Raw genomic sequence first — 14138 nt, 5'->3', positions numbered from 1 at the left:
TGTCCTTTTTTTATAGCATACATTGTCTTTTCCCCCCATGAAACTTTTCTTTGCCACCTGTTTTCTCTCCACCCCCTGCATCCTCCATTAGTCTTTTCTCTGTGTACTGTTGGTTGAGTACATTTAGTTTTGCTCATGTAACAGGCAGCCTTGGCCATAGCTGTTTTTAATAGAGATTTCACTTCTTATAATGGAATGGGGATATTGTGTTGGCTATGGGCTTAAGAAAAGCAGAGGCCAGCACATTTATAAGCTGTTGGTGATAATAGTTTGAGGAGAGGAGAGAAAAGGGGTGGTTGAAAGGAACGTGATAAGTAATAATAATGATACCAGGGGCTTCCCTGGTGGCGCAGTGGTTGAGAGTCCACCTGCCGATGCAGGGGACACGGGTTCGTGCCCCGGTCTGGGAGGATACCACATGCCGCGGAGTGGCTGGGCCCGTGAGCCGTGGCCGCTGAGCCTGCACGTCCAGAGCCTGTGCTCCGCAACGGGAGAGGCCACAACAGTGAGAGGCCCGCGTACCGCAAAAAAATAAATAAATAAAATAATAGCAGCTAAGAACAGTTACCAAGTTACCAAGCTATTTCTTATCAGGAAGTTTTTCTAAATGCTTTACATTTATTTATGAACCAGTTTAGTCTTCATATCTTTTATGAGATAAGTACTATTATTATTACTATGTCCATTTTACTGATAATAACTCTGGAGCATGGAGAGTTTAGATAACTTGCTGAATTAAGATTGTCCTGATAAATGGAGATTGAAAAATATTAAAGAGCAAGAGGCATCTAAAGCTAAGACTAACTGTCGTGTGTGATGGAACCTGTGAAGGTAAGAAGTTTCAGGGAGGCTGAGAGTGATGAGTTTGCATACTTTAGTGCAGTGATGAAGAGAGTGTAGTTTGTATTCATGTAAATAAAATACTCTAGTGTCAAGTGTTTTGTGTATATAGACATAAATGCATGGGATGTTATTGATGGGAGTATGTTATACTTGTGGATGGTGCTGAGGCTGAAAAAGTCACTGTTCTAAAGTAGTAAAAGCCCAACCCATTCACCGCCACCCTCTTTCCAAGTTAGAAAGAATCTCGGACTTCAGTTGTTTAAAATGTTGAACATTTAATTCCTTTAGACTTAATCTTCTATTAAAGATTAAAAGAGTACTCTTAATTTTTAGACTCTGCATCACAAGACCATGGACAAAGCAGAAAAGTTGCCAGGAAAAGGGTCTGTTCCAGTGACTCAGACAGCAATTCGAAGGTGGTTAAGAAAGCATCAAAAGCCAGAACGGGTCTCCTAAGAGTTCCTCGAAGATGTGCCACCACCGCTGCTACTAGGATCAAGCTAATGAGTGATGTGGAAGACGTCGGTTTAGAAAATGTGTGTACTAGAAGCAAAAAGGGAAGGAAAAAGTCCCTCCGTTTTGCGTGTACCACAGCTAAGAAGATAGCGAGTGATTCTGAGGGAGATGTAAACTGTGACGTGCCAAACGAACAATATGGCTGTGAAGGGAAGCCACCTGAAGCCGACTCAGACGGTAGCACAAAAAGTATTAATCAGTCTTTAAATGAAGACTCAGACTCTGAAGGTATGTTGGATTCAAGACACAAGAACAGGCATACCAGTAGTCACAAAACAAATGTTGCACCTTCTAAAGCAAAGACTTCCTTGATTGGGTCTTCAGAGGAAGATTCAAAAAGCCATATTCCAGGGAATGAGACTGGTAGAAAATGTTCTTCTGAGTCAACTCCAGTGCAAAAAGCTACTGCAGAGAATAACTTTGAAGAGGAACTGAATTATGGGCTACGCAGGTGGAACGGCAGAAGACTCAGGACCTATGGGAAGGCTCCTTTCAGTAAGACAAAAGTGATGCGGGATTCGCAGGAAGCAGCCGAGATGGCAGAAATAAAAAGGAAGAGACTGCATCCTGAATTGGAAAATGTGAAAGCTTCTGAAACAACAGGGAGCTCAAAGTGTGGACCTGACACTAGTCCCAAATCTGATTCAGATTTGGGATCTGCCACTGAATCAGATGCTGACTTTACTGATGATACAAAAACCAAAAAGAGGAAAATGAAAGGAAAAGCAAAAGTAGTTAGAAAAGGTAAAACTTTTACAGCTAACGTATCTAAAACCGTGAGACGACAAAGACAAAGCAAACGTCCTAGGTTAAATGTGGATGATAATGACTGGGAGGATTTGGACTATGCAAAATCTAAAAGAGTTCTTCGGCGTTCAAAAATAAAGACGAGAAATCAGGGTAGGAGGACCGTGAGATACCATGATGGGGATGATGATAGAAGCTTAGAAAATGTGTTAGATTTTGATGATTGCACCTTATGACCTTGAGGGAAAACCAGTTCATTTAAAGAGGGAAATGGACTGGAACTTATAGTGAAAGCTGGCTGTTGAAATTATTTTTTGTCCTACAATTCAGGGAATATATTTATATTTTTCTATGAAAAGTTATGAATGTGACTAAATCATGACTGTTATTTTTATTTGCACTTGCTTGCCTTTGTAGCAGCATTCAGCACAGGTGCCAAAATATGCTTCATTTTGGGGGCAGATCTACTTTGACAGTATTTACATATAGCAAGAGTTTGAAATATGTTAAACACTAGACATTCTGGTTATCAAAACCAATGAGCATTACTTTCATGGTAGCAATTGTCATACAGTTATTTTCAGAATTCGTCAAGAGGTGGTAGTTTCTAATCCCAGTCCTATTGTAGTATGAATTTCATGTGACCTTTGTTTACAGAGTCTTCATAAATATTCTGTGCATACTGACATAACAGTTGTGGGAGGGGTAACCATGATTAGTAGGCAAGGTACCTACCACTTTTTTCTTTCCCTGGCTACTTGAGTAGAATGCATTATACCAGATTGGTCATTTTCATTGAAATGGTTTCCAATTTTTGTTTCAAAGCCCTGTTGGGTCTTTCTCTTTTTCTTTTTTTTTTAAGGAAAATATCATCCATTATATTTTATAAACTTGAATTTATAAAGTGCTGGTAAATTTTTTTTTTTTTAACGTTTGTGCATTTTAAACCTCTAAGGCCAGACCATAGTACTAGCATTTTCTTTTAAATTGTGCACTAACAAAATGCTATATGATTTGTCTTTCCAAGATCTCCTGGTTTCCATGTACGGAATTTAACCAAAATCTTGGTCTTCCATAGTCTTACTCTGTGAAATAGAGGAGTCTGTGTGCCTTAGATTTAGATAAAGTGTGTTCTTTAATAGAGTGTACAGGGCTAAAAGAGTAAATTATGTGTAATTTCCCCCCATCTCTTGACATTGCAGCGTTGATTTTTGTTAAGAGTGCAATCACAAATCTCATTTCTATAGGAAAACAGTTAAATGTCATTCTCCATCTCTTGTAGTCTACTGCTGCCGTGTGCAATCCCAAGCACTCTTTGCTGGTGCAACTAAGTATCTTTATTAGTGACCTCTAGTTTAAATCTAAGAAACTGTCATGTGTTGTGGGAAAATGATTTTGAAATCCACTTAAAGCGTAATTTTTACATCATCCAATACCATAGTACACTTATTTTCGAGCCAAATATTTTTACTTGATAGGTTGTGCTACTCCAAACAGTATAGGTGGCCATTCCTAGCTTGTTTGTGCCTGAAGATGGACTTGATTCAAGTGGTTTACATATTTTGTAGCTAAAGGGGTATGTTACAGTACTCCCACCCTTTGTTATTTATTGGCCCTGTGTTTGGTTTCAGACAAAATTAACCCTTTTCTCCTGTGTATCCTTAAGGTGGCAGATAAGGAAAAGCATCAGACTCTGGTATCAGTGTTAGAGTGTTCTTAAGTGTAGCTACTTTTTAGTTATCTTTTCCAGTTGACATGGTAGAAGGTACTTTCTCTTTCTACTCTGGTATAAGGGGAAGGATGTTCTTAGACATTACCAACTGAGGTAGGTGGTATACCTACCTCTCCTTTGGTTGTTGAGAGAGCTATCACCACTTCAAAACTATGATGCTTTTCTTCTCAAAGCTCGTGTTAACTGTATTGTTAACAGATTGAGTCAGGATAATTGTCCTTGACTACTGACCTGAAAAAAATTAATGGCATGCTCTTTACTTCCTTAATTTTGAGAAATGGTGATAGATTTCATATCCATTAATTTATTTTAACTCTTCTTAAGCTTCTCTGTTTTATATCTATTCTCAGGGTTATAACTCCATGTTTACCATCACCTGGAAAAAGGTACCAAAAAAATCCATAAATAAATATGGAATATATTCATAAATACATCAGTTCTTTTGGTAAAATGATACTTTGACCATTTAGGCTTCATCAGTAGAACTAGTCTTATCTTTTGGACTGAATTAACTGAATTGATTGGCTGGTCAACCGTTCATAATTGTTCATTTTGTCCAAAATGGTTAGGCCTTTGTGTGTAGAAGCAATATTTTGGTTTCATCTGAAAAACAAACAAACAAACAAACAAAAACCCCCCAAAATTGGCCTGGTGACTTTGAAAGCATGGTTGACAACGGTAGCTTCTCAAGTTCTGAAGTAAAACTAAGGGATTATAGAAAGAATCATTTTTATGGGTTTTTTTGGTCACGGTGCTATTCCTAAGGTTAACTTTGAATATGTGACACACACTGCTAAGTACCTTTAAGGAAAATTAATAAATAATTAATAGTTCAAAATGTTTACATTGAGCACTAGAACATGTTTGACTTTTTTTCTACTTTATGTGAAATGAGCAGGGATTTAATGCACAGATGTACTTTAATATGTTTGGGATCAGTTTGTATTTTTCTTGTGAAAAAAGACAAAAGGTTACAAAGTGAATGTGAACTGATCCAGAAGTAAGTGCTATAGCTTTCAATTGCACTTGAGGTAACTTAATGATGTATATGAAAAAAAGACTACTGTGGTTGTGTATGTCCAAAGTCCTATGAATTTTATTCATTTATGGTTAAAAAAAAAAAGGTTTGAGGTGTATTTAGATTTGATTTTTGATTCCTTTGAAAGACTAATTTTACCAAGCATATTAAGACAAAAAGATTTCAAACATTAAAAAAAAAAGGTGAGGTTTAAAAAAGCTTTTTTTCCCCCACTTCCTGCTTATTTAAAAAGGGTATACTGACAATGTGTAGTAACTTCTGAATAAAAGGAAAAATTTATCCCATTTTCAGATAATTCCTAGGGTAATCATTCTCCCTTTATTTTAGGGATTAAAAACCCTTTGTCAATTTAGTAATCCTTGAAAGAATGATAAAGCATTTATTTACTCACAGCTTCTAAGTTACAACAAAAAAGTTTCTTCTAGATAAAGAGTTGTACCTAAAAAATAAATTAGTTTTATAATAAGAGAATGGGGGGAAAGAACTTATGTTTTAGGAAAAGGCACTTCAAAACCTAGAAGTGCAAATGGGAAAAGGAGACGTAAACCAATAAACATGCCATCTGAAGGTAACTACTGTCCAAAAATAAGACACATCACTGAATCCTTCACACTCCATTGCTTGATGACTTCCTAAGTAAAAATTCTTATTTAGAGTAACGTTGGGTCCATACTGTGTTCCCTGTCCCTCTTCCAGCCTTTTTTTCTTTAGAATAATCAGAACACAGAATTTATTAACTCCACTGTATGGTATTAAAAACTAAAATGAAAGGATTTTATTAATCTCTCCTGTCAGTACAAATTGAATTTGTGTTACCTGAAAAAAATGAGAGGTTTGTATATCAGTAGATTGCAAGAACATTGTTAAAGGTGCATACAATATTTTTGGTTTTCCTTTCTACTCAGTTGTACTTGTTTTTTGAGTAATATTTAAATGGCTAGAAAAGGTTTTTTTGCCTGCCTTTTTATAGCTGAAATGCCATCTGCATCCTTTTCATTGATACTAAGTCAATATATTTACTTTATCAGGTATCTTGTGGTTGTCACCAAATCCTTTAGTTCGTACATTGTATGGAAATTATAGTTCACTTATTCTAGTATGATGGAGTTTAACAAAGCACCTTCATTGTAGAAGAACTTTCCGTCTGTTCATTATTTAAGTTATATCTCTCAACTTCTGCTGTGGGTATCAGGGAATAATAAAGCAGAAACCCTAAGAAATTTGCAACCTAACAGAATAAGACTGTCTCTTATTCTAGTATTCGGGAACATACATACCAGATCAAATATATTTGTCAAAGCTAGGGAGAAAATGGAGGATTGTGGAAGAATCTAGTCCAACTTGATTAGTAAATGCTAATCCTACTTATAGCTCAAATTGTGAATTTAATGGAAAGAACTGAAGTGTGAAGAGTATAATGGTGAGGGCTGTGTTGTCTTTTCTCACATTTTAAGAGAAGTTTTATAGCTGTTTCTTAAAATTACAGATGTTGCCTACGGATACATGGGAATTCTCAAAGCTAAGAGAAAGTTTTACCAATCACTCATAATCTGCCAAACTGGTTCCTAATATGTTGTTAATTTGGTAGAAGAATATCAAGACTTTTACTTGGTATCTCTTTAAGGATTGCTTTTATGGATTTGATGGAGGGAGGAGGGGCGGGGGCACTCACAGCATTTGAGCCCTACAAATTTGCAGGCTCTATCTTTGGCAGCATTCAAGTCGCTACAGACTATTTGTCAAGACCGATAATTTCATTGAATTTAATTATCTGTGCTACAGCATATTGTCTGGTCATACTTTAGTTTTTACATTAATTTTAAGGTAAGTTTTATCATTTATTAAAATCTTTAATGGGAATTAGGACTGTAAAGAGAAAGAGGCATTCTGAAAATTGAAATGAGATGGCACAGACTATGTGGACTACAGCAGCCAGCCCTACCTACTGTTGGTTCCACAAGGAAAATTATGTAGAAATCATTACCTTTTTCGATCAGTGGTTAAATGTTAAAGGAATCTTTAATTTTTAATAGGTTGAAGTTGATTTCCTAAGTTTTGATCCAACCTTAGTCCTTGGACTGTACGGACATATTCACTTCATCTGTAAAATTCTACCATTTTACTGGAGCTTGTCAAAAAGGCAAATCTTTAATTTTCCACTCCCACATGAGAGCTCTACTTTCTTTCTAAATTAGCTCGTTACCACGACTGAGTCAGCATTGTCAACTAGGAACCAATTTTTTAGATAACTGAAGTAGTAGAGTATAATAAATTTAAGTCATCATAATTACAAGCAAAGGCTTTTTTTTTTTTTTTTAAACTACTACGAGCCTTCTAGCTGGTTAATTCTGAGGTCTGCAACATCCAGTCAATTTCCATTGCAGCTCATCTTTACCTCTTGTCTTAAGCAACTCTCCAGCCTTTATCCATTTGTGATTTCTTCTCATGCAGGCAGAATGCAGGGCTACAGTTTGTTGTGAACCAGGGGAAACTGGAGGGAGTCAGATGTTCTTGCAAAGGGGCTGCCGTTGGACTGTCTGTGGCCCTGCTGCTTTTCATTCGTAAACTAATAAAGTAGATGGAAATGCCAGTATTTACTTCTGATATCTTCTTATCCTGCCTATGTTAGTCTGAAATGATGTAAGATCTCTCTGAAAAAATTCATTAAGCAGATAAATGTAAGATCCCTGAATTCATACTTCATATAGTTTTTATCAGATTTTTAGAAAAAAAGTTGCAGTAGCCATCACAACTCTTGTGAGAATCATTATATGACTGTTACCAATTAATTGCTCCTAGAGATGAAAGACTATAGAGTCAGATTAGCTGTAGATGCAAAACAGAACAAGGTTCTATGCACCCATCACTGAATGAATTAAAGACTTAAGTTCATGTGTTCAACCACAGAAGTGACCAAACTAGCAGAGAACTCTTGGTTACAGAATTATTTCTGACAATCCCTTGATCTGACACTGCCATACTACAGACATTGACATCTCAGTGTTACAAACTCCCCCTAGAAAAATGTTAAACCCAGTGAGTTACAGAAAACACTATTCCATAGCCCTTCTCTAAAGAGACTTTCAGTTTATGGGATCTTCTGGAAATTTACGCTGTAAGGAATATCAGTAGTAAATGCTATTTGCTTCCTGAGTTTTGGTCATTTCATTGCCTATCAATGAAGGAGAGACAATGAAGAAAGGACATCTCAGATCTCCTCTGATAAGAGGCTTGCAGGACAGAGGTTATGACTTGCAACTAAAATGTTTCCCCTTTATAGGGATTTGATTTATCCACCAATCACAGTGACCAATAATGTCTGTACTTAAAGTATATGAAATAGGCTAGCATATTTTCATTTTGATTCAGACATTCTTTTATATTTTTCCATTATCAAATTTGTTTCTAATACTCCCACTTGAAATGCTGATAAGATTAAAATTTTTTATGCTTCTGTAGCAGTGATACGAAGTTTACTTTGGATCTAGGAATGCAATTTTGTATCATGAAGTATCATAATTGGAATATGAATGATCCTTAAAATACAGAAACTAGAGATGGCTGCTATGAATCAGAACTGTAATGTCTATATCCAAGTTTCTATTCACTACAGACTAAATTAGAATACATAGTGATCTCTGAGTTATAATTCCAAGGGGTCTTCTAGGTAAACTGTGATGGAGCACTATTAAAGATGTAGATTTTCACTCTACTAATGAAGTTTTTACCATACCCAAATAGGGGATCATTTACAGAAGAGCAACAATGCCTCTAGCACTCAGTGACTGTTCCAACACCTGTGGCTGACCCAAGACCATCTAGGACAGTAGGACCTTTGGGATTATACTGATTTGTTAGTATTAAATGACACGATCACAGATGTATGTTTAGAGCAGTATCCTCCAAAAATTTTGAGCTTGTACCCTATTACATAAATTGGACTTCTCTCTCACCCTGAATTATCCTGTATATATTTCTAAAAACTGTGATTTTCTCAAGGACAATAAAACACTTTATAATTTACCAAGTTCTCAGTAATAAAATTAACACCGACTTACATGTATGTATTATTATATTTTAAAAAGTTCCCCACTGTCATTCTTCTGTCTTCTTCAGATTGTTTTTATCTTTATGAAATTCCCATTTTATGGTCTAAGTCTTTAGAGATACAGCTTTATCAAGTTGGAGTTGCTTATACAGTATAACTTATTCCTGTAGTCTCTCCCCTCTGGACATAGTTCATATTTCCTTAAAGCATTTTTAAAAGCCTAATTATAGTTTCTTCTGTAGAATCTTAACTTCTCCCTTATTTTGGATTACAGATGTCTTAAGAGTTGGTATTACTAGGTTCCTAAGTTGTCAGTATAAGTACTTTCATCACTACACTAAAAAGGAATTAGTTAAAAAATAAAAATAAAAAGGAATTAGTTAATGCAATTTAAATCATTTTGTCCCACAGAAATTTTTAGTGTAATAGGATTTTATCTACACCATTCAACTGGATATGTTGTTGGGAATGAACCAATTGTCTATTTTTAATATTTTTTCAACATGCAAATGGATGCAGTTTGTTGACTGATAATAGCATATCCTTACCTTACCATAAAGTACAAATGTCACCTTAACTTTGCCATATATTTTTAAAAACTTCATCTGTTGTAGCATATTTATATTCTAGCATTTGCTTAACATTGACTTAACGTGCTACAGTTTCACTTTGAATCCAGGGTTGGTTTGCTGAGACAGTATAATTTAACAACATTGTTTGAAGTGGTAAAAACACCACTTTAAGCCAGTCCTCCTGTCACTCCCCAATTTCATGTGCAGGGGACTCCACAGAGCCCAACCAAGAGTGTGGAGCGGGGGGAGCTGCTGCATGGAGCCCCGCCCTGCTGAGTAGCTCAGCCTGCTAAAATGCCGTTTTTGCAATGCCGTGGCACTTATATTGAGCACATCATGTCTTTAGAAGTAGAATTTCACTGGAAAAGCAAATAGAAGACTGAGGCATTTGTGGGGGGTTGCTTTTAGCAGAGTAGTTCCTAATCTACTTTGGGAGAACTTTCATGGGTCTTGGAGAAAGCACAAAGCACATCTTTGAAACGAGTTTCAGAGACTTAAGGTAAAATCTGAAGGGTTTTTCTTTTGAGTGTGGAAGACCTTCCTCATAATCCTTGCTCTGTTGTTAATGAACATGTCAACCCACAGAAGCCATTTTCACCTGTACTCATGTGCCCCTGGTGACAGAAAGATAGACATCTTCCCTCACAAAAGGAAAAACTAAGAAGGCTGGTAATTTGTAGTTTCACTGTTACAGGGTAACCGTGTTGATAGCTGAGAAAACCCTTATTTTCTCTCCTTAGCAGTGAAAAGGATATAGGGGAAGTGAGTCCTCCAGATGTGTGGTGATTTCAGTATCTGCAGCCTGTCCTTATCAACTGCTGAATGTCTGGAAACACGAGGCAGGGTCCTACAACCTCAGCCCCCAGCAAGACTTGTGAAACTTTAAGACAGTTTTAGATGGTTTGACGCAGTGGCAGCAAGACTAGATTGCCAACAGATAAGGCCCAATATTCAGGGGCTAATGAACTTCAGATGAATTTTTATCAAGAGATACTTTTGCTCATTAATCTTGTATTTGAAACTTGAAAATACGGCATTTAGATGTTGGCAAAAATAAAAATGATGTGAGCCCATCTAAGCTGGCAGATGTGGAGTGGTAGGCCCAGCACCATGGGGCAGCTCAGCACAGCCCCACTGAGATCCAACTGAGCTACCTCGGAGGCTGCCTCAGGCCACATGAAGGACCTGCCTTTTGGCTGGTGGATCCCGTCACAGTTTATAGCTCACAGCTACAATAACACTTCCTCAAAGGAAGCTTTCCTTGTCCCTTACGAAGTTAGGTTTCTAGAGTATTTCTCACAGCGCCCTGTGCTGCTTCCTTAGAGCAACTACACTTGCGTGTGTAGAGTTATTTCTTTTAGAATATTTAGCCCGATCCTCTGTGTGCCCAGCATATACCAGCTCAGAAAGCATCTGAATAATAGTGAAACTAGGATTTAATCATTTCAGTTATATAAAATGCTGAAATAATTTGAAAAAAATGAATCTAGGATGAAGATCACATTTCAGTTATATAAAACTAATATACAGTTCCTTTTTATCTACTAGTTACCCATGTAATTTTTTTTGACTGAAGGAAATATTGGTGTCGGAACTAAAACCTTAACGATCTTGAAGCAGGGCTGATGCTGTATCATCAGTCATGATGGCATTTCCTTCTTGTTTAGGTTCTAGGAAAATTATTTCAGAAATCGTATTGCGTATTTTAAAGTAATTCAACATAGAGTATTAGAAATGATACCAAAAATTTAAAACCTACAAAGTTCTATTGAAAAAATTCAGATTTTTAAGAAGTGCTTTTAGGTTAGTGACTGAACGTACTTAACTCCATTCTTACAAGTCTCTACTGCTTTGAGTGACAGTTACCCTTCCAGATTGCAAAGTATGCCAGGTGCAAGGGATCGTAGCTTCTACCCAAGACTTCCTTTTGTAGATAAGGAAATGGAAGGTTATATCAATGTCGAAAACGTATCACTGTTATGTTTTTTAATTTAGCAGTGTGAGTAGTTTTAACACTTATTGTTTCGGAATGTATTGCTGAGGAATGTAAGTAGTAGTAAAATCTTGTGTTACAAGATTTTTCCATTTATGTGAACTTTCACTCATTTTTCAGCATCTGTTCCTAGAGACAGAGAACCCAATACAAAAATGAGAACATGTATGCATGATCAGAAGGATGCAGTGCAAGTGCCTAGTGAAACTCTGAAAGCAAAAATGGTGCCTGAGAAAGTTCCCCGCAGATGTGCCACTGTTGCTGCAAATAAAATAAAAAATAAATGAGGAATCTAAAGGAAACGATTTCAGGACCAGAAAAGGGGAGGATTAGGGAGAGTAGCAGAAGACTGCCCCGTCGAAATGCTGCTGCTGCGGCTAAGAAAAATTACTGAATGTTTATAAAGAGGATGACACAACCATAAATTCTGAAAGTGAAAAGGAGCTAGAAGATATTAATAGAAAAATGCCTTTTTTAAGGAGGTTCAGATCCTGGAAAGAAAAAAGCACAGTAGTGACTATGAAAATGTAGAGTGGAATTGAAAACCAAGGGCCACAAGTAAACTGGCAGTTGCATTCTGCTCCTAGCTCTAACGTTAATCCCTTGTTGGCACCTTCTGAGGAATTTCTAAAAGCCATAATCCAGTGGGTCAAAGTGGGAGGACGGCTTCCTCCTAGTCAGCCCTTGTACAGACACACGTTACAGAGAATTCTGAGGGGGAAATAGATTGTGGAGCCTGTAGCTGGAGAGGCGGAAAGAAAAGACAAATGGCCTGTCATGAGATTATTCCTTTCCAGAAAGGAAGGGCCTTGAAGAAATCTCTTGATTCTTTAGAGGAAGAAAATAATGGGTTGAGATTTCAAAATCTCAACCTGATGCTAATTTTCAGGGTTCTGCATTACAGTATAAAATTTCAGACCACCATGACTATAGTGTCATTAATGAAATAAGAGAAAAAAAGGCACATTTCAAAAGGAAGTGCCATTGAGCCTATTTGACTTTTGATTGAAGCAAATACTTTAACAAGATCCAGTCCCCATAATTCACAACCCCCAAAGTTATAAACAACTTAAACTAGAAGGACCTGGGGACTCAATGATGGGGATGTTGATAAATGAGTTCGGAAGTAGAGCGTTGGAAATAGAGAAAATCCATTAATCTTCTTCTTTTGTTTATAATATTGGAATTCATACTGAATGGTGACCACTTGATACGACTAATTCAGGGAATATATATTTTTCTATGAAAGCTATGAATGTGACTATCACAACTTTTTCTCATTTTTACTTTCATGTAGCAGCATTTACAGAGATGGCCAAAATGTGCCTCACTATGAGGCAGATCTTAGTTTTAATGACATAGAAAATAAAAAGTATAAATATCAAAACAGTCATATTTTTAGATGATACAGTCACATCCTCTTATGTTTCTCTACAGCACCTTAAAAGAACTTTATGAACTTATTACACATTTATTACAGTCTCATCACAATGGCAGCATGTCTGGGCTATTTCAGTCCTTCACTAGGATTGGAAAATCTGGTCTTGAAACTATAAAGAACTTATTTGCAATGAGGTTTAATTTGTTAATAGTTGAAATTAAAATCACCAGATTAAATGAACGCACTGTCAAATCTTTTTAACATGGTAACATGCTATTGGAAAACTGAATTGTTAGAAGCAAGCTGTTTTCCCATTTAAAAATATCTGTGAATATTAATATAAGATTTGCATGTGTAAATCTGAGAAAGTAAAGAGTTTCTATTCCTTTTTCATTAGACTAATGTAGTGCATATTTTTTGGTTATACAGATCAACCGAGTGTCTTGATTACTTGAGAAATTTGTGGTTGCATGTCTGCTTAAAAAAAGGCTTTTTGTTGTCATTTTCTTTTTCTTAGCATAAGCCAGAGTATTTCTAACCTACAGAGTCTGTGTTCTTTGCTCTGTTTATAGTATATTTTCATCTGAAATGCTGATACCAGTAACTTGTTACTAGTACAGGTGAGAAAGGGAAGAATTCCTAATAAACTGCTAATATTTTTAGGTGCATGAAGTTTGATTTTTGATCTTTAATGAAATGTTTAAACCCATTTTCAGTCCCATATTTACACTTAATTTCATAGAAACTTCTTATTGGGTATGCTATGTCCTCAACAAATGCCATAAAATGAAAATGTTAAAATCTCAGTTTAAGCCTATTACATGCAAAGTTTTTTGACAGTTTCAGTGTCATGAAAATTTCATTTTGAAATTATAACTTACTGTGGTGGGGTTAATTTCTGTCAGTACTTGAGATTGTATCATCAGCCTTCTTTCATAGTGGAATCCCTTTTCTGGTTGAGTATTTAATTTGAACATATACGTGCCTTTTTTTAAGTGTTTGGCCTAAATTTATTGTAACTGCATGAAGTAAGCATTTGTTTAAAATTTAACATTCTTGTAAAACTCTCTCTCTCTGAAATGTATGCAGAATTTTAATCACGGCTAAATGTACTATCATTACCCTATTTATAATTTTAATCAGCTTTCCACAAGTGATTTTTTCATAATGTAATTGAAATCAAATTTAGGATCTTACTGGTAAAACTGAAGCTATTTTATTGAACAAAAGGACTAAGTGATGCCCAAACTTTTATTCTGCAATTCAG

The 14138-nt window shown here is 36.2% G+C and overlaps 1 protein-coding gene across 1 annotated transcript in view; it reads left to right on the top strand.

Moving 5' to 3' along the window:
• The window catches only part of BRWD1 (bromodomain and WD repeat domain containing 1), a 116081-nt gene extending 113599 nt beyond the window's left edge, over positions 1-2482 (top strand). The window contains exon 41 of the mRNA XM_082625318.1: positions 1177-2482. Within this exon, the coding sequence (XP_082481444.1) occupies positions 1177-2342 (1166 nt within the window). The 3' untranslated portion in view covers positions 2343-2482. The remainder of the gene's footprint in view (positions 1-1176) is intronic.
• The last annotated feature ends 11656 nt before the right edge of the window (positions 2483-14138 follow it).

The sequence above is a fragment of the Mesoplodon mirus genome, assembly GCF_964341445.2.
Source record: "Mesoplodon mirus genome assembly, chromosome: 6".
Classification (NCBI taxonomy): domain Eukaryota; kingdom Metazoa; phylum Chordata; class Mammalia; order Artiodactyla; family Ziphiidae; genus Mesoplodon; species Mesoplodon mirus.
Note: the sequence above shows the minus strand (reverse complement) of the source record. Positions and strands in the feature narration are given on the sequence as shown.